The sequence below is a fragment of the Trifolium pratense genome, linkage group LG5, assembly GCF_020283565.1.
Source record: "Trifolium pratense cultivar HEN17-A07 linkage group LG5, ARS_RC_1.1, whole genome shotgun sequence".
Lineage (NCBI taxonomy): Eukaryota > Viridiplantae > Streptophyta > Magnoliopsida > Fabales > Fabaceae > Trifolium > Trifolium pratense.
Window position 1 is genome coordinate 9356134 of NC_060063.1, and position 21734 is coordinate 9377867.

Genomic DNA, 21734 nt, shown 5'->3' on the forward strand with positions numbered 1-21734 from the left:
TTAAATCTATTCCTAGAGTTTTGATTCAATAAATGTATCCTATTTCCAAATCTAAAATTTCAAATCTTAAAATCTTGTTATAATTGGCCAAAAGATAACAAGCATTAAGAGCAAAGACGAATATTAATATCCATGAAAAAAACTAGAATATATATAATGCCATGATCAAAAGGATTCATGAATTTTTGTAAGACTACACCTATAATCTCAATAAATGACTAGGAATTTATATGATGTTTTTAGATATTTATTAGGTTTATTTTTAGTCATTTAAGTAGTCTTAAGAGTTTCAAAGCATGCAAAATACCTAAGGAATTAACTTACTTGAAGAAGAAGTAAGAGTTGAAGAAATTACACAAAAAAGAGCAAAATTGAAGAAAATCTGCTCTAAAGACATCGTGCCATGATGGGATGATCGTGCCACGATGAGAAGATTAATTTTGAACAAGGCCACGATGGGAAATTGCGAAGCATCGCCACACGATGGCGCGCGGCCTGAAGCCCAAGAAACTATAAGTAGAGACCAAGGCCACCATAATTCACATCAATCTCATTGAAGAGTCCAATAGAGAGCAAGAAACTCCAAGAAGGAAGTCTTCATCATAGGGAGCAATTCCTCTTGCGCTTTAACGAGGTTATCTTGTATTTGTAATTTTCTAACTCTTAGGTTAGGTTGAGTAGATGAACTCTCCTAAAAATATTTGAAACATTTAATTGGTTCGAAAAAGATTATATTACTTGTAATTAAATTTATTATCTTTAATTATCTTCTGTTCTTTATGCTATATTCATAGGTAGACGTATTTATGAATTGTTCTTAAGAATTATCTGTCTTGCAATAAGGCTTTTAAAGTCCTGAGAAGTTACAAGCTCTGAAGATAGTCAGAGCCTCTCAAAGACCTCAGAAGCTCTGAAGAAGCCAAAATCTGATATACTGACATGTCTGCATTCAAATCTGATTCTCTGCTTTGCAAATGGTTGAAAGACATTCTTTATATGATAACAGCTCATGATCCAGGAATAATTAAACATACATCATTATTATCCTCAACCTTATCGTCAAATGAACGCATTGTACTATTGTACTATCTTTACTCCAAATGGTGGAGCGTATTTTAAAAGGACAAGGTAGTGGAATTGAATTACCTCTTTTGGTTAAGAAATTCAATTTTACACCTCAAAGGATAATTATTCACAGTTGTTCATGTAGAATCTTCTCTGACGGTCATTCTCTAACGTTTATAATATATTTGCCTATATATAGATGATATCATCAAGAGAATTGACTGCTACACACCATACAACATTCTAAGCTATATATACAAAACACAGACTCTGAAGCTCTGAACATTTTCATATACACTTTACTCTGTTTTAGTGTTATTGAGTTTTAGAAAAGTTTAGATATTTGTAAACCACTTTTGATTATTGAAAGTGTTATTCATATACTTTCTTATTTCTTTGTACGATTTGGAGAAGTCTCTTGTTAGTTGTAACTCGAGCATTAGAAGTTTATTGTTGTGTGTTTGAACATTTGTGTAATCTTTTGTGATTTTAGTGAACTCCCTTGGAAGTGCAAGGGGACTGGAGTACTCTCGATTTGTGAGGGAAACCAGTATAAATTTTTGTGTGTTCATCGCCTCTCCCTTATCTTTGTTATTGTGTTTTTAATCCGCCGCACAAAGTTGTTTTTGGAGAAGTCTCTTGTTATCCCCCCCCCCCCCCCCCACCCACCCTTTTTGTGTTTTTCACACATTTAGTCATTTTTAAGAACATGATATTTTGATAGAAGTTTTGGAAGAAAGTTTAAATTTTTAATTAATTCGATGAAAGTTGTAACAATTTAAATGAAAGTGTACATAACATGCATATCATGGCATATCGTGGTTGTCATAGGTGTCAAATGGGGTGTTAAGTGTCAATCAAGGAAATTTGTTACTATGTGCTAATTGGAGTGAGTTGTTACTAAATGGAAAATGGGGCAATTTGTTTCTAGGTACCAAATATGGCAATTAAAATTATTATTTCAATTGTGGAGATATTCTGATCATGGTATAGTTGCATGTCATGCATCATTTGCATAAAGTTCTAATTTGTTTACTTTATTTGTATGTGCCTTTTTTACTTTTATGTGGTGAATGTTTTGATATTATTCTTATTTTCAGCCTTTTGGCTATATGATTTTATTTTGTGGTTTAGAAATACTTACTCTTACAATCAACATTTTAGGTATCAGTGAGTTTAAAGATGTGAAACATACAAGAATAATGTGTTACTTGTACGTGTGTAAGAGGGAAATGTGGATATAGATTTAATAAAATTGTAATTGAAAATTTCTTTGAAGTTTATTATCTTTTGTCGTTAACTCAATTAGAAATGCAAATGTGTTTTTAATAAATTTTCTAAGTTTTCAACTAATTAAATATGCCGCATCTTAAGAAAATAATGCTGGTATTCTATTTTGCTATTAATTAGAGGGGGAAAAATAGTGTTTTTCAAAAAATAATAGACTTAGGCGTATTATTTTTAGAAAATCCCTTGTATACCCTTATTAAATTGTATAAAATGCAACCTATTCCAATATTATGCATTAATTACACAAACACACTCACAAGGTTAGTTTTGGAATAACACATAACAATTTAGAATTTTTAATAAAAAAAATAAGCCTCCTTAGTATGTGTGTTTTTCTGAATGTGTTCCTTATATATAGGACCGGAGGGAGTATATTCTAGTTATCATCAATTATCCTAATATGTAGCTAATCAAACATGATTGTTCTTCCTATCGACGCGTGTGGACTATTAAATTTAAATCTATTCCTAGAGTTTTGATTCAATAAATGTATCCTATTTCCAAATCTAAAATTTCAAATCTTAAAATCTTGTTATAATTGGCCAAAAGATAACAAGCATTAAGAGCAAAGACGAATATTAATATCCATGAAAAAAACTAGAATATATATAATGCCATGATCAAAAGGATTCATGAATTTTTGTAAGACTACTCCTATAATCTCAATAAATGACTAGGAATTTATATGATGTTTTTAGATATTTATTAGGTTTATTTTTAGTCATTTAAGTAGTCTTAAGAGTTTCAAAGCATGCAAAATACCTAAGGAATTAACTTACTTGAAGAAGAAGTAAGAGTTGAAGAAATTACACAAAAAAGAGCAAAATTGAAGAAAATCTGCTCTAAAGACATCGTGTCATGATGGGATGATCGTGCCACGATGAGAAGATTAATTTTGAACAAGGCCACGATGGGAAATTGCGAAGCATCGCCACACGATGGTCACAATCGTGGCACGATGGTCACGATTGTGGCACGATGGCGCGCGGCCTGAAGCCCAAGAAACTATAAGTAGAGACCAAGGCCACCATAATTCACATCAATCTCATTGAAGAGTCCAATAGAGAGCAAGAAACTCCAAGAAGGAAGTCTTCATCATAGGGAGCAATTCCTCTTGCGCTTTAACGAGGTTATCTTGTATTTGTAATTTTCTAACTCTTAGGTTAGGTTGAGTAGATGAACTCTCCTAAAAATATTTGAAACATTTAATTGGTTCGAAAAAGATTATATTACTTGTAATTAAATTTATTATCTTTAATTATCTTCTGTTCTTTATGCTATATTCATAGGTAGACGTATTTATGAATTGTTCTTAAGAATTATCTGTCTTGCAATAAGGCTTTTAAATTTTGATCTGGGATAATTAATCTAACCGGCACTAGGGTTAGTAACATTGAACTCAAGGTACAATTTGACTCGGCTGAAAATCTTAATCCATCGATGCTGGAGGCTTTTAAAAAGTTGTGGAAGAATGACGTGCCCTCGAAAGTGGGTGTTTTTGGTTGGCGTCTTTTATTGGAGAAATTACCAACGCGGGATGCCTTAGCTTCTAAAGGTATTATCACAAATCCTCATGAAACTTGTTGTGTATTCTGTTTTAGGCATGTAGAGGATTGTTCTCATATTTTCTATCATTGTAAGTTTTCTCAATTGGTGTGGACCGGCATTTTCAAATGGTTGGGATGTAGTATATAACCATAGGTGAGGAAGGGCTGAATCACTTTTTTAAGTGTGGTGACCTTGTTAAGGGACATCGTGTTCGACATTTGATTTGGTTAACTACTAACTGGTGCTTATGGAGATCGAGGAACAATATCATATTTCGAGGGGCGGTGGTTGATGTATCTATGCTGATTGATAATATCACGACAATTTCGTGGATTTCGTTTAGTGGCAAAGCCGGTCGCAAGTCCACTTATTCTTTTGCGGATTGGTGTACTAATCCTATTGTATGTTTACAAAGCATTTAATCTATTGACTTGAATTGTAAGGGTTTGAGTACCCCTTGTACTCCTTTATAATTCAATATTGCTTATAAAAAAAAAGCAGTCACTTAATTAATGCGTTCATGAATTCCAACTTCGCTCGAGAGCAAAGTGTCTTTAATTGAATAGAGTGATTTTAGTATGCGAAAGCACATCTCACTACACATTTGGTCCCTTACGTTTATTTTAGGTTTCAATTTGGTCCATTATGTTTAAAACGTATCAATTTTGTCTCATACATTTCCTCTGTTACCTTTAGTTGATCCTTTCTGTCAATTTTTATACTAACACCGTTTAAAACAAAGGACTATGTATGATTATTATGGACTACCCTACACTGGATTATGAGATCATCTCATCATCTCCTTCACTCAACACCACCGCCCCCATCATCTTCTTCTCTCTACCAAGTACCAACACCACCAAAATCTCTACCACAACATCCAAAACAAAAACAATTGCATATCTAAAGTCAAATATAAAAAATCACAAAAACCCAGTTTATGCTAAAATCACAGATCTAAAGAAATTGCATAAAAAATCAAGCATAAAAAATTAACAAAAATGACCAACTAATGGTAACGGAGGAAACGTAAGAGACTAAATTGACACATTTTAAATGCAACCAAATTGAAACCTAAAATAAACGTAAGGGACCAAATGTATGGTTAAGCCTTTTTTTATAGTATTTGCTTATAGTATAAGAAAAAATTGAATCATAAGGAGTATAAGGTGCACACAACCTTTACAATTTAAACGAAAACATGATTTGAATGCAAATTAACGGATCCTTACGCCAATTGAAAAATACAAAAGAAACTAATTAAGTATTAACTCTCTTATACCCATTTTATTAAAAAGTTTATGCATTTTTTTCTAATTCTTTTTATACCTTTATATAAACTTAGGTTTGCATGGAGTACCTCTCAAAAATGCTCCAACCATAAAGACTTACTATTTTTAATAAAAAAAAAATTATAGAATATTATTTACTGAAAAAAATCTGGATTGGGTCCGTATTTTTAATAAAATCTTATTTACCAAAAAAATTGATACCAAAAGGGTATGAGATTTTATTTTTTTTTAACAGCAGAAATTTATATTGTATATATAAGTAGATGAATTAAAGTCCATACAACAGTAATTGCTTTGTATGGACTTCGAATGGTGTATGTCTGGTTGTTATTGATGGTTGTACCTCGTTAAAAAGGAGGATGTGGTACTTGCACGCACTGCGACAGTTAAGTCAGTAAACGCCACAAGTGGTATCCTTAGCCCAATGTGATACAAGATGAGTGCATGCAATTACACCGTACACAATCCAAAATTATTGAAACAATATATCTCACCTTCTTCTATGACATCAACTTTATTGTTTGTTGGTTTTGCAGAAAGAAGGAGCTGGCAAAACTCATCCCAAAGGAAGATACCCATTGGACTTAATTGATTGTAGGAAAATTGCAGTTTCATTTACATTCTTCAACATTTTAGAATTGCCATTCATGAATGAATGTTGTCATATGTACAATGTCTCAAGCATATGGAAAGGACCCATTGTCCTTTCTTATCCCATCTTTCGATGGAGAAGTGCAATTCTCAAACACAAAAAATATCATTATATATAAATTAAATCACATGTTAATTAGTATTTTGTACTATTATTAACATTGTTTATTTTTCTTAGTTTAAAACTAAAAAGAGGTCTTGGATTTGCACCAAAATGACTAGAAATTAAAAATGTTAGTACAAAATTGCATATTGTTAATAATAAATTTGTAGTATATTATATCTCATACCATACTACAAAACCTATATATTTTACAAAAAATGCAATTAAATCTAATACTATTTTTTTTTCTTTTTATAAACTTAATTTTATCATGCAATTTTGTTCGAGACATTGTTTGAGACTCAAATATAAACAAGGGTCATGTTAACTTGTGTCCTAAGGGCACATATTAAGCTACCTAAAAATAGAAATATAGCATTAAATGATACAAAGAATTTAATGTTTAGATAATTGAATACACCACAAGTTCAATAAATTTTTTCCATATTTATCTTCTTAACATGTGCCCTTAAGGACACAAGTTAACATTCTCCTATAAACAAACAATTATTTTGATCAAAATTTGAACATTAATTTATTCGTCACTTTGTAAAAGTCCAATTTCTTTTACTAAATATCCAACTCCACCATAATTAAATCTAAATTCCACGAGGATCGATATCTTACAACAAAAAATTCTAATAAAATTACATAAACAATGCATGAAAATGATGAAAATTTCAAAAAAAAATGATAGTATTAAAAAGCAAAACATATATACTCAAATTCAAATACTAGAAAAAAGAAAAAAGAAAAGATATAGTGTAAGTATATATAGTATATTTATAGTTAGTGAAAAAGAGAAAAAGAAGAAGGGGTGAAGGAAGGACATTTGGTCAAATGTGAAGGTGGGAGACCTTAATAAATGAAGGTGTCATAGTGGGGTGCTCAGATGATCAGATGACTACTGAGAGCAAAAATTGTTAGTATGCACAGATAGTACATATTGGTGGGCTGTCTTCCCGCCATTAAATTAAAACACACTCTCCTCTCTCCAATATCCCTTCATCATTTTTTTTTATTTTTTTCCAAAAAAAAAAAAAATAATTTTGTAATTTTTATTTTTTAATTATCATCATTTTTATTTAACCTCTCTCTCCACACAACCCAACAAAACACATCCATATCTTCTATAAATAGCCAGAATAATGGAGAGGTCATTCTTATATGTTTTATTTTACTAGGGTTCATTAACTTCTCTCTCACTTATCACACTCATCTCCTCCCAAAAAAAAAAATATTTTTTTTTTAAAAAATAAAATCAACATCAACCATTTATCAAAAGAAAACCACAATTCTGATCTCAAATCATAATAAATATTTGAAATTTAATACAAAGTATAGCTATAAGAAGGGTAGCTAGCTAGCTCTCTCTTAATATACATATATATAGCTAGTAGAAGAGATCAATTACAAAAAAAATATTATTATTATTATTTTAAAAAAAATGGTGAGAGATATGTACTCCTCAATTTCATCATCATCATCAAGAGGAGGGTATGGTGAAGACATGAATATGATGAATATGAAACCTGCATGGCTAGAGAGGTTGATGGTTGAAACATTCTTTGGTGATTGTGGGGTCCACAAAAATCAAAGGAAGAACGAGAAGAACATTTTTTGCTTACACTGTTGTCTTAGCATCTGCCCCCACTGTTTACCTTCTCATACCTCTCATCCTCTTCTCCAGGTATATTACTAGTTACAAACCCGTGCTTCACAATTATATATATTTCATCTTGTCAACTTCAATTGAATAAAGGGTAATTGAAAATATTCACGTGATGGTGTTAATTATTTTCATGTTGACTCTTTTTTTAATTTATATATGTTCATCTTTTCATGTTCTTGAATTCTTGAACTTTGTTAGTAACTTTTTTTAGGTCAGTTAATTGTATGTTGGGTATTTGGAAATTCTTGGATTTTCACTTGTTCCTACCTAGCTAGCTAAGCTAATATTAGTACTTTTTTTAACATTTTTTTCTTTTGAGAGTTTTCTGGATCTATTTGGATTTTATGAAAATTCTCTCTTTATAATCAATTTCTCGTGACCTTCTTTGATTATAATATCTCTCTGACATTCAATTTTGGATGATTTACTTGGTGGTAGCTTCAAGGGTTTTTTTTAATCATTTTTGGATCATTGAAGATGGTTCAATTTCAATCACTTTATGAATTTCAAAGCAATTTCACATGAAATTGTTGTAGAATTATTTATTTTTATGGTACAATTGTTGAATAATTTTATATATATCTCTTCATGGAATCTTGCAATCTGGGAAGAATTATTAAAAAAATAAATAAAAAAAAGTTGGTTTGTATTTTCTGACTAATTTCATTAAGATGAGGAAATGAGGGAGTAAAAAAGTTGTAAAGTTAAAATTGTTGGGGTTTAATTTGGTCCATGCAATTTTTTCTTTTGAAAACTTTCCAAAATTTTGTCAATTAATGGGGTTACAGGGTTGTTTCTGCTAGATTCTTTTCTATATACTCTCTCCCAATTAATTATAAACAAATTTTGTCTTATATTTATTGGAAATAAAATGTAATTAAATGTGTACGGTTTAATTATAGTAGTATATCTATACATTATTTGCTTAATTCAATATTTTGTATTTTTAATATTGATTCACTTTATTAGTTATGTAGGATAATTTAGACAATAAACTACTTAGTTTTCTTTTACAATTACATAAATTAATTAAATGTAACCAATTGTCTTTGTTAAGAATAATTTGGTCTTATATTTCATTTTGTGGTCATAAACAATATGCTACCTGAAATTTGGTTGGATATGTATTCATCAATCATCACATGGTAATATAAACCCAACCAAATTCTAAAATACCTAAAAATTTATATAAAATTAATACAATTAATATATTTTTAAATACTCTACACAACTTAAATAAGATATTTATAACGAAATAGAGAAATAGAGGGTGTAGAATTAAATGTGTTTCTCATTAATCTCGTCATTTTTTTTTCTCAATTTTTTAAAAATTTTACATCTCAACCCTTAATCAACTTCTCTTTTTTAAAATTCAATTTTATCCACTTTTTACAATATAAAAAGGTCTCGATGTCACACTATTCTATTATTTTATTTTTTTATAATTGACATAATTCATTCTCATTTCTCATTAAGTATACATCATATCTCTATATATCCGTCTCCATTGCAAATTTCATATTAATCTCATGAGTCAAAAATTATATATTAAGAAAAATGAATAATGTAATTAATATATTTATTTTACGGAAGAATATTACTAAATTATCATTTGTTTATAGTATATTTAATATTAACTTTTCATACTAAGATAAATTATTAATATTAATTAGAATAGTGTTTAGAAAAAATAATAAATACTTCAAATCAAGCTTATATTTAGAGATAAAAGTTTTTTTCAATAAGTAAGTAATTATAATTTGGGACGAAAAAAGTAATAAATAATTGTCTAATTAAAAATTCAGCAGTATTGTCTCATTGTATTTGGTGTTTCTCCCATATCTATGTTTATGCATATTTATATATGGTTTCCAAAAGGGTTCATAATATGTTTTTGGTGTTTCTTGCTTTTTTGTTTTGGTTTTTTACCCATTAATAGAAGATCTCTTTTTTATCCATTTCTCCCTGCAAAGGTTTATCAGCTGTTCCTTTCATTGAAAGCGAAAAGTTTGACCCCATTGATTCCCAATTCATATGTTGTGTCCTTTTATTTAATTTTTTGCACAAGAACCCACCACACTTCTATTTAAATTATTCTTCACTTCACACTTCATTTAATTTTTCTTTACTCTTGAATTTATACACCACCTAGGGTTGGTTGGTTCCTTTCATTAATGACAAAGGTTATGTCAAGGTTCAACATTCTTATCATGAGTTAAGTTGTTGTGTCGATGTTTTAGTCGACATTCTCAATTGTTATCCAATCGTGAGTCAAATTGTTGTGTTGATGTTTTAGTCAATATTTCCAGTTGATTTTCTATAATTTGAACACAATTTTCATTAGACATTTATTTGTAGTTAATTTAGTTTGGGTTTGTAACCCAAGCTTTAATTTTGGTGTAATTTCTCTTCGGTTTCTATATGGAGTACTCCCTTCAGTTTTATATATAAACAACGATACAAATATTTCACACTTTTAAGAAAAGTATTTTGAACTTATTTAATTTTCAAAAAGAAATTCAAGTTGTCCCTTATGGGAACTTGTTCCATGAAAATAAAAGTGTTAATTGGAAATTATATTGGTCTATACATTAATTGAAGGAAACTTAGGTATAATAATAATAAATATGGTATAAATACTTGTTTACCAACAAAGTGGCTTTTTTTTATAATAGATTCGAGAATCGAAACTACGATCTCTATCATATTATTCAAATTTCTCATTACCGGATTAAGTCTTGTTGCTTTTTTTTTTTGATAAGCATTAAGTCTTGTTGCTTGATTGGAGAGAGTATTTCACTATTTTGGTGCAACTAAAATCTCATTTTCCTCCCCTTCCATTAAAATTTCTAACCTCATCTCTCTTTTCGTTGTGTTATATAAGTAAATTTGACTTTTTAAACTTATATATTATTCTCTCCGGCTTTAGTTATAAGTAAATTTTCACTTTTTAGATTCATTAAATAGTCAATGTATCTGGTCTATGGATCACATACATATTAGTTATTCAATGAATCTGAAAAGTGAAAATTTGCTTATAATTAAAGTCGGAGGGAGTAGTATATTTTAAGTAAAACGGTTAATCAATGTAATTTGTTTATTTTATATGTTGATCTTTCAAAAATACTCTATATATTAATATGAGAATTTAATTTTTCATATTCTAAGATAAATTAGTAGTAATAATGAGGTGTGTTTTAGTCCTAGTAAATTGCATAAGAGTTTATATTTAAGGACAAAAAAATTCTTCAAAAGAAATTTATAATTAGAGATGGGAGTATCATATTTATGACTTGAATTTAATTCTTAAACATTATAAGTATAATTTTTTACACTATCGATCAAAATCATTAAATTATTCAAATATTGAGTTTTAATTATAACTATTTCTAATAAGAATTATAACTATTTCTAATGTCATACTATATGATGGGTTGTGATTTATAGACACCGAAATTTTTCACATTTAGGTTGTATAAACATTAAACTTTTATGCAATATCATGTATGATTTTTAGTTAAACTTAATTATTATCATTATTATTCTTATTATTATTATTATTGGAATTCTAGTTAATTTAAATTACAACTTATGTGTCATATAGTTCATGTGTTTAATTGGTAGAAAACAGCAAAATTAACATGTCTAAATTTAGGTTTTCATAAATTTAACTCGGTTGATAAAAGTATCAAATTATATGCACAAAAGTCAGGTTTCAAACTTTTGACATTCTATTTATATTTACTTTAAGAATCATGCTAACCAGTGTCCCCGGGGCACTAGTTAAGGATACCAAAATGAGTAATTTTTGCATTGAAAAGAGCATTTTTTTATACTTATAAAAAATAGATTACACAATTTCCAATACATTCATACCTTATTTAGCTCCTTAACCAGTGCCCCTAGTTAGCATTTTCCTGCTTTAAAAATAAGATTTTAACCACCAAATTACTTTAAAAAAAAAAACATATTTAAGTTTACAATTGATTTCATTAATTATGGTAGTGACTAGTGACAGTTAAGTTTGCCCCCACATGGAAAAAACAAACAGAGAAAGGAGGAGACTAGAAACTTGAGCTAACTTTAATGATATAAAAATGGAAAGTACTTATTTTTGTTTTTTTACTTGTATATTATTCTCCCCGTCTCAAAATAATTGTCGTATTTTACTACTGCATACTTGTCGATGCACAATTTTAATCATGAATATCTTTTGTTGTGTATTATTAAAAATGATGAAAAAATGATATTTTGATAGTACTCATCAAGACAAATCTAACAAAATCTCATAAGCTAATATTTATCTTTATACATTAGTAAAAAAATATGGTCAAAATAACTTATATGAATAGTATACACAGTCAAATTGTAATAATTATTTTGAGACGAAGGAAGTAATTTTTGACCTAATTTTGTTTGACTACTCATGAGTTTTGATGGTGCTGTGTAGGTGAGAAGGTATGTTTACCACAATGTAATTCGATTGGATGATCTGGAAAAGCTCATTGATTGTTCCAATATTCAGGTAAGACAAAATTATGTAAAGAAACAATGTCGAAATGTTTATTGGTTTATTTTTATTTTTTGACAAGATGTTTGTTGGTTTATACAAAAATAACAGCAATAATAATGTATATTATATTAGAATAATTAAATCAGTACAAGAGGCACTAAATTCACTTCAATAGAAAAAATGTAGATAGTATTCGCCTCAAAACTATCTACTAATAGAGTAAAGTTCAAAGCCTATATATACCTACAAAAAGCTAACGAACAATACAATCAAGAGAATTAATACATCATTCATAAAATAATAATGAAACGTTAACTTTCTTTGCTACCAACCATTTTCACAAATTAATTTCAATTTTGTCAAATAATATCTCCGCATCAACCTTTTTTACCGAAAATATCTTATGATTCTTAGCACGCCATAATATCCAAACCACCGCATGCCAAACCCTACAAATATAGTATTTGTCTCATTTGAAATAGGCTACATAATTTTTTTTTTATAAACATTTAATTCTACAAAAATGTATTTAATTCTATAAATAAAAATGTTAAATAATTATTATTTTTATTTTTGAAGTTATTGATTGTTTGTATTGGATTGCAGCCCTATACTATTAACAGTGCGAAAGTGATATTTTTAAATCAAAGGCCACAATCAAGGTCATGCAAAGGTACAACCAATGTTTGCTTCACTTGTGACAGGATTCTTCAGGACCCATTCCATTTTTGTTCTCTCTCGTGCAAGGTTTTTTTCCCATTTCTCACTCTCCTTCTTTTCTTATTTTTGGTCTCAATATTCAAAGTCTTAATTCTATCAAAAACACTATAAGTTGCATTCTTTGAGGAAACTTAATATATATATATATATATATATATATATATATATTTATATATATATATAAATATTTATTTTAAAAGTCATGAATTCAAATTTTTAAAAATTAAAATGTTAATGTTATTTTTTCAAATGCAAAACACAAGTTAGCATGACCGTTATTTTACTCCCTCCGATATTTTTTACATAAGAGACAGTTGATTAAAAAGTAAAATGCTTCTTATAAAAAAGACAGGAGGAAGTACTATATTAAGAAAAATTTAAATGGAGATGCTCCAAAACTAAAAATATAAAAAGCATTCAAACTCAACACAATTAATTCTTGAGGCAAGTTTTAAGTCTCGTGAGCTCTGAAGTTGAATTCTTCGACCAATTGTCAAAAAGAAAAAATATATGGAAAATAGGGTTATATTATTTCTATTTTGCCATAATAAAACCCACAGTAACAATGCTGCTTTCACAGCTTGCTCTCTATTCTCATGACTGCAAATTTCTATAATGATTTCTTTCACTGCAGCATTGTGCTTATAATATTATCAATTCCCATTTCTTCCTAACTTTTTTTTATATAAGCAAATTAATTGTATCGAAGGGAGTATAAGGGATACTCTAACTCATGTAGTACAATGTGAGTGGTCCGAATTCAAGTATCATAGTTAGAAAAACTACCATCCTTCTACAAAAGGGTTGTAGAGTTTTGCCAAATTATGTGCTCAAAAGTCGGACAAAATTACAACACTGCCATGTGTGCTCGAAAATAGGGTTGTAGAGTTCCCAACTTCTACTCCAGGGCTGTTACGCATCAGACATTTGCAACCGGAACTTGACACTATACATACCATTTCTCTCCTCATGTCAAACAAGCTTATCTTCTTCCACTTCAATAAATAAAGCACAGCAAGAATAGTTGCACCTTCAGCCTTTCGAAAAAGAGTGAATTTTATGAGTAGGAGCCTTAGGTTCTAAATTTTTTGAAATATTTTTTTAACGGGTTGTTTATAATTATTGAAAAAAAATTGCTCTATTTCTTTACAAGTATTAAGTATCTATGATTTTTTTAAATTTATTTTTATTAGAGTTCGATAGATATACTATGTCAAAATAATTTTACACTGACGTGATCCCCTATGTCTCTATGTCATACCATTAAAGTGGATGAAATAGACTTTGTTTGCACCAAAACACACAGTCCTGAAGGGTGGCTTTTAGATCTTGGAGTATGGTTTTCTCTAAATTTTATGTTCAAACTTTTTTAATTCCAATTTTTATATTGGGCCATTTTATTCAGATTTTGTTCAAATTTTAATTGGATCCTTTTATTATATTAATATAAGGTGAAATTAGTCTTTTAGATTAACCCTTTTTTAATCAATTTTTTAATTGAATACCTGACTTAAAAAAATAAAGGGTTAATAGGTAATTATCATTTATAATGTGAAGATTTTGTCATTTTTTCCCTCGTGGAATATGTTGACTTAAAATTCTACATAAATAATGACGTGGCATGGTCAGTGAAGGATAAACCAAAATTCGCTAATATTATAAAGAGTAAAATCACAGAATCTTAAACTGACATATTTAATGAAGGAGTACACCAAAATTCACTAACATTATAGAGGATCAACAAGAAAAAAAAAATTATAGGTGATAAATCAAGACTTGCTCATATTACGGTAGATAAACATCTATTAACCTAAAAATAAAAAATAAAAGAGTACACGGTTCATTTGACGTGAGGTAAAAAACAGGTGAAGGGACTGGGGAGAAAAAATATATAGCAGTAAATATGATGAGTTTGACAGGTACAAATTGTGTGAGGACCCTGTTTGGGTAAATTAATTTTCTAAGTACTTGAAATTACCATTTATAGAATTAATAAAAACTATTTAATTTTTTACAGCTTTAAGTCACTCTCAAAAAATTTAATTAATCTCTTTTTTATTTTAGGGCAAAAATTGATATTTCAACTATTTTTATTTTTTTAGTGGCAAAAATATTATATAAAAACGACAAAAGTACAATAGAATAATCATAATTAATATAAGAAGTACCAGAAGTATACTCGACCAATACCTAGCAAACTACTCTCTCCGATCCTAAATATAAAAGAAATTTACTTTTTAAATTCATTGAAAATCTAATGTATTTGGTCCATAATGTGAACCAGATACATTAGATTTTTAATGAATCTAAAAAGTAAAGTTTCTCTTATATTTAAGCAAATGGGTACACCAAAAGCAAAAAATAAACACTTCTAACTTCCTACTACAAGAAGATCCAAAATCTCTAAGATAGGACAATGATCAACCACTAAAAAGACAAACACAATAAACATTTAAACGTTTGTTTGTAGCTTCTCTTTTACCGCTCTGGTCTCTATAGATCTTACTAACCATAAAAAGTGCATGCAGGTAATGGTGTACGAAGGTCAAAGTTTGTCCAACATTTTACATCGATTTGATGAATCTGACTTTGCAATATCACAATTCGAGGGATTAAGAGTGGATGGATCTGAGGTAATTGATGAAGATAATAATATCAATCTCAACCACATTGGCCCAAGTTCTTCTAATTACTCCATTATTACTACCCATGATCAAGATCAAGATCAAGATCAAGATCATCATCATGTCATCACTAGCACCAAGAAGAAGAACAAATCCAATAGATTCCTCCCTGGCATTGGACATGTCCTCTCTCTTGGAAGTAGAAGAAAAGGTGCTCCTCAAAGGGCCCCTCTCCTCTAATAAATTATTATTATTATTAAATTATTATAATAAAATTTAATTAATAAGATATTTTTAATTATTTACCATAAAGTTATTATGGCTAAATAAGAATTTGATGATCATCATGTTTAATTATTATTTATTTGTGTATGAAAAAAAAATACTATATATAGTATGTGTTGGATATTATGGTATATTGGTATGTGCATGCAAAGCTAGGATTTTCCATTATCATCTTTTTGGATGGTTGCTGTAATAGTATGGTTATTCATTATCACCAATTTTGTTTTGGATGCTATGGAAAAATAATATGGTTAATCATTTATTGTTTTCAGATATATATGTTGTATGAATAGAAAAGTACAAATTGAGATTTTTGTTTCTTCTAACGTAATTTTAGTTTATGCAATTATTTTTTGACAAATTCAATTTTCTTTCTAATAGTTTGGTGGCAAGAATACACATTAAGTGGGTGTACATGGTTCCAACCATGGGTGGACACACTAAGAGGCATGGTGTGTGAGCCACCAGATTTTCTACAATTTTTTTTAATATATATAAGGGGTAAATATGTTTTTTTTGTCTATATATAAATATCTTAAATTTCATTTTTATTATTCAGTACAATTTAGTTCATTGTTTCTTTAGAATTTTAGCCACAACAAAATTTTTGGTGAAGAATAATGTCAAATTTTTATTACTTGAGTTATATATATCTCATTAGAAAAATAATTCCTGATTTTGTATAAAAAAAAATAATTGGATCAACAAAATATATACCTTGTCCATAATTTGAACCATATTTCCTCCCGCCTTAATTATAAGCAAATTTTCGCTTTTCAGATTCATTAGATAACTAATGTATTTAACTTTAATTATAGACTAAATACATTAATTATTCAATGCATCTAAAAATTGAAAATTTACTTATAATTAAGAACGGAGTGACTGAGGACATCAATTATGGATCAAATAATACTTCAACTTTTATTGATCCGTCCCTGTATAAGATCATAGAGAGAAATAGCGTATAGAACCAGCAACATTATCCAAGTATATATCTATGACTAATTTATTTTATTTCAGAAGTCCAGTGAAGTAACAAAAGTAGTATATACCATTAATTAGTCTATACAGGTATGAGTTGTCATTTCAATTCAATGTGCTTTTTAATTTGCTCCTGTTAATCTAAGTCTTCCAAGTGCCCAAGGAATTCCAGTTTGGGGTTCAAAGGGTAAAAAGGAGAGAACAAATTGTCTTAGAATTAATGTTGAACTAGCTTCTCATCAGATTGCTTATAAACAAATATTTTATCATACCCAATCAATTCATAGCAAATTATTTTTGACATGATTAACAAACTAGATTTTGTTGGCTGAAATGTCAGGTGAAATATAGAGCATGTATATGTTTTTTAACTGTAAATTTTAACCAGAAAGACTTTTTTTTTTTTCTTCAAGTAATTAGTGGTTAGCGTCACGGTCTATAAAGTCTAAGATTCAAACTCGGATCCCTTCAATAATGTCGAAAGTTATTGTTGTATTTTAAATATGAGTGGTTAAATATTTTGAGTTTTTTTATTTATTTTAGTGAAACAATTCAATATTTAACCATAGTCGTCACAATTTTTCTCTTCTTCTTGATCTTTTGGAGAGGGATGATTTAGAGTCAAATTAAGTTTACAATCACCCTTCCAAATCGGTTTTTCCTAAAAAATTTAGTTAAATCAACGTGGTTTCCACATATATTTAGTGTCTCTTTCGTATTTTTGTGATTTCGTCGTTTTATAGTGCGGTGTTTATTTTGATTTACCGTCTAAGTGGTTTGTATTTTCTTTTATTTTAATTATAGGGACCAAATCATCTCATATGTATTTTATAGGGACTTGAAAAAAGTTGGTAATTTTACAGGGACTAAAAATATATTTAACCAACAAAAAAAATCGGTTAAATATGTTTTTGGTCCATACAAAAATGGTGACCTTTTGAGTTTAGTCCTCAATTTTTAATCCCTAGAAAATTATTATGTACTCAATTTTGATCCTACTAATAAGATAACTTGTATTTTTGAATAATTTTTTCGCAGATATGTTTAGAACATCTTAGAAAGTTACTCCAGAAAAAATGAGTTCAAAATTTGGTTATTTAAGTAGGAACTAAAATTATGTGGAAAAAAAATTAGTGGGACTAAAAATTTAATAAAATTAATTAAAACAAAACTTAGAAAGTTTTCTAGTATTTTATAAGGAACGAAAATAGATTTAATCCACCAAAAATGTTAATTGGTTCAGTGGTGATTGGCGTTGAACTTGATATGGATATTACCACGGTTCGATCCCCCGCAATTGCATTTGGGAGAGACTGAAACCACTTGATGCCAGAACTCGTTCTGAACTCGGGACTACTAGGGTCCCTTTCCCCTAAGAAACAGAGCGTGAAAAACAAAAAAAAAAAAATAGATTTAATCCTAAAGAGGTCTATATTTAAAAACAAAGGTAATATTATCCATTTGTTTATTGTGCTGTAATCGTACGAATATGTGTTCCAGCTCATAAGGTGTGACAAATCCAGATGACTAGCGTTGACTTATCTGAATTCATGCTTTGAGACTGAGAATGGCATCTCGGAATGATTTGAATAGTAATGCAAAAGACGGCAAAGTAACGACGGATTTAAATTAAAATGGCAGACAATGTTGGGTGGAGAGAACAAGATGAAAACCTGATCATATTGTAATCGAGAATACTAATGTTATTTCAGCATCTAAAATTTAAAGAAAATGATTCAAGAGTATTTAGATGACATGACGCGAGTTTCTTTTAGGTTAATCAAAGTTTTAAATTCCATATATGATTTGGATATACAGTTGTGTTAAAATTTTTAAGAAAAATTTGCCACATATTTAGGTCCCGCAAGACTTGAGAGGTTAGTCTCTGTAGTTGCATGCAGAGAATATCCGATTTATGTCAAAAAAAATTCAAAGAAAATATTAATCAACGTTGTGGTCACTAGTTAGCATAACTTTAAGTTTAATAATCTTTCTATTTCTAATTCTGAGAAATTTTAATAAAAAAAGTTTCCAAATTCGTCTCTCACACACACGGAAGTCCAGGCCCAATAGGTCTCTCACACACGCGCACACACGTCTCGCACGCACATGGCATATGGAGTTGGAGCGCGTGCGCACACACACACATGCTTTTTTATGCAGCTCGCCTATACATGACGTGTGGAGTTGGAGCACATGTGACATGTAGCTCACGTCACTTTTTCGTGTACGGAACATGGAGGTGGATCATGTGCAGCTCACGTCACTCATTTGTGCATAATGTGTGATAGTCTATAAAACACTTCTCAGGAGGACCCCATTTTTGATGTGGCCAATAATTTGAGACTAAAATGACTTGCCTAGTTGAACTCAAGGTGAACTTGGTGTAGTTAATCAAGGTGGAGCTCAAAGTGACAAAATGGTCAAGTTGAGCTAGGTATGACCTGAATGGTCATGAATGGAGGTATGGCCTAAATGGTCATGTTGAGATAAACACACTCGATAGTGGAACTGGGCTAGGAATGACGTGAATGGTTAAGCTAAACTTTTCATACATGATGGTTGAGCTGAGCTAGACCTGATAAGAATGATCAAGCTAAGTTGAGTACTTTGGATAGTGGAGCATACCTAGGCATGACCTAAATGGTAAAGCTATGTTAAGTATATAGGATGGTGGAACTGAGCTAGATATGACTTAAATTGTCGAGCCGGCTTAAATAGGCATGACATAAATGGTCAAGTTAAGTTAGACACGTAGGATGATGGAGTTGAGCTAAGTATAACCTGAATGGTTGAGTTGAGTTAGACTTAATATTATTATTTAAATATGGCCAAGATAATTGGATGATCAAAGAGTAATAAAGGTCACATGATATGTTTATCCATATCAGTCGACTTTTGTAAGTATTTTTTGTGAGCTCCAAATTTTCTATATATCTATGATTGAGACAATATCCTCTCACTATAAATTTATTTTTATACAAATCATTACATTTTTTATAATTATTGATGTGACTTGAGAAAAGAAAAAAAAAGCTAATTAAAAAACAAAATAGTATCTACGATATATATATTCTATTTATTTTTTCTAAAAAGGTGTAACAAATAGATAAAATCTATTCAAAGTAATTATTTTTAATATATAGGTCTTTAATATTTTTTCCAATAGTAAATATTTTGAGCAGTGTTTTAAAAACCGGACCGGTCGGTTGGACCGGTTGAACCAGAAACCGGAGGATAAGCGGTTCGGTCTGCATGTTGGATCGTTCATGCTATCAAACCGGTGTGAACCGGGGCGAACCAGAAAAAACCACTGAAAACCAGTGAACGGTTTTAGCCGGTTTAATATATTTCTTTTAAAATAGTAGCGTTTTTATATTAAAAAATAGGAAAACTACTACTGACATGGATCGAACAAAGGCGCTACCAGTCAAAGAGTACACAAGGGCTCTACATAATACCACCGAAGCATGTTTCTTTTGTTGATAAATTGTTGCTTCAAATTAATTATATATAAATTAAAAAATGCTATACGTAAGATCTTTCCATTCCAAAAGAAACACTTCGCATTTTTTTTTCTTCATGTGCATCTGCTTATAATTTTAACTTATATAATAATATTATTCTGTTTTGAAAAAAAAAAACTTATATAATATTTTTTTGGTAGGATATAATATTATTTAATATGCTTAAAAATGTATTATTTAATATATTTATTTGAAAATATTAATGTGACTAATTAAAAGCTTAACATTTGAATATTTTTTTGTATGAAAACTAATTTTGTGTTTAAAATTTATTAATTTCTTTGATTAATAATTATGTCAGTATATGGGTTTAACTTTGAATGATAAATTTGTGAAATCATCTTAATGATATTGGTATGGTTAGTCATTGTGATTGCAATTTTGTTATTTTAATTTATTAGTTATTACTATGTCAATTGCTAAACTCTCTAAATTGATATTATTGTAGATCAATTAATATATATGTGAAACTTTATGACAAAAAAAAATTGACAATTAAATTTGGATGAGGTTCAGGATGATGTACAACTCAATTATGGAGAAAATATCAAACAAAGTAATAATATTGTTGATGGAGGAGAACTCAAATGGACCCCCATTATTACATATTCTATTCTATCACTTGATGTTTTTTAATTGTTGCCTTTGATCGGATAAACTGTGAAGACATCATTCAAAATAAGAATAAGGTATGTAATGAACATGAGTGTTATAAGCAGATTCCTCTCCTACCCAACAGAAGTTTATGTCTTTTTCCTCAAAAAGAAATGTAGAAATGTGTGACCACTTGATATTAAGACCATTAGACATATTTGGACTATAAGCATTACACATCAACTCAAAAGATCGAAAAACAACATATACGAGGATGACACATTATTGACTTTGTGCTTGATTTAGACATAGGACAAGAGGACACGAGCTTCACAATCACTAGTAGTATGTCGTAGTAGTAGAGGTCAACCTCTTTGTCATTTAGTTTTTTGACTATGAGGTAAAGCGTATATTAGTCGATCATATCAATTTGTATAGATTGAAACCAGATATGCATTATGCGTTGTTGGAGGCCTATTAACTGTTTGAGATATATAAATATAAAATGCGTGGTATGAATATTAATACTTCATCCATCCCACAATGAGTGAGTCAGTTGCACTAAGCATTCCAAAATGCCTTGTATACAGTCAACATATATAAAAAGACAATTACAAGGAAAATATATCAAAACTTTTCCCCAGTTAAGTTCATAAAAACTTGACCACAATTGATATGAAGTATTGCCGTGACGGGCTTTTTTGGAGTCAACAAAGTGCAACACCCATCCATACATACAGAGACTCAGATTTAGTCTCTAACAGATCAAATGGTTGCATTTCCATTGAATTATATCCCCCGTAAGTGAAATCATCCGACAACATATAATATAATCTATTATAAGATAAATACATAAATACAAGGCA

The 21734-nt window shown here is 29.5% G+C and overlaps 1 protein-coding gene across 1 annotated transcript; it reads left to right on the forward strand.

Moving 5' to 3' along the window:
* The first annotated feature begins 7141 nt into the window (after positions 1 to 7141).
* Positions 7142 to 15920, forward strand: LOC123885429 (protein RGF1 INDUCIBLE TRANSCRIPTION FACTOR 1-like). Its single transcript, XM_045934712.1, has 4 exons — positions 7142 to 7639; positions 12072 to 12146; positions 12741 to 12881; positions 15383 to 15920. The coding sequence occupies exons 1-4, from the start codon at positions 7397 to 7399 to the stop codon at positions 15716 to 15718; spliced, it is 795 nt and encodes a 264-aa protein (XP_045790668.1). The 5' UTR covers positions 7142 to 7396; the 3' UTR covers positions 15719 to 15920.
* The last annotated feature ends 5814 nt before the right edge of the window (positions 15921 to 21734 follow it).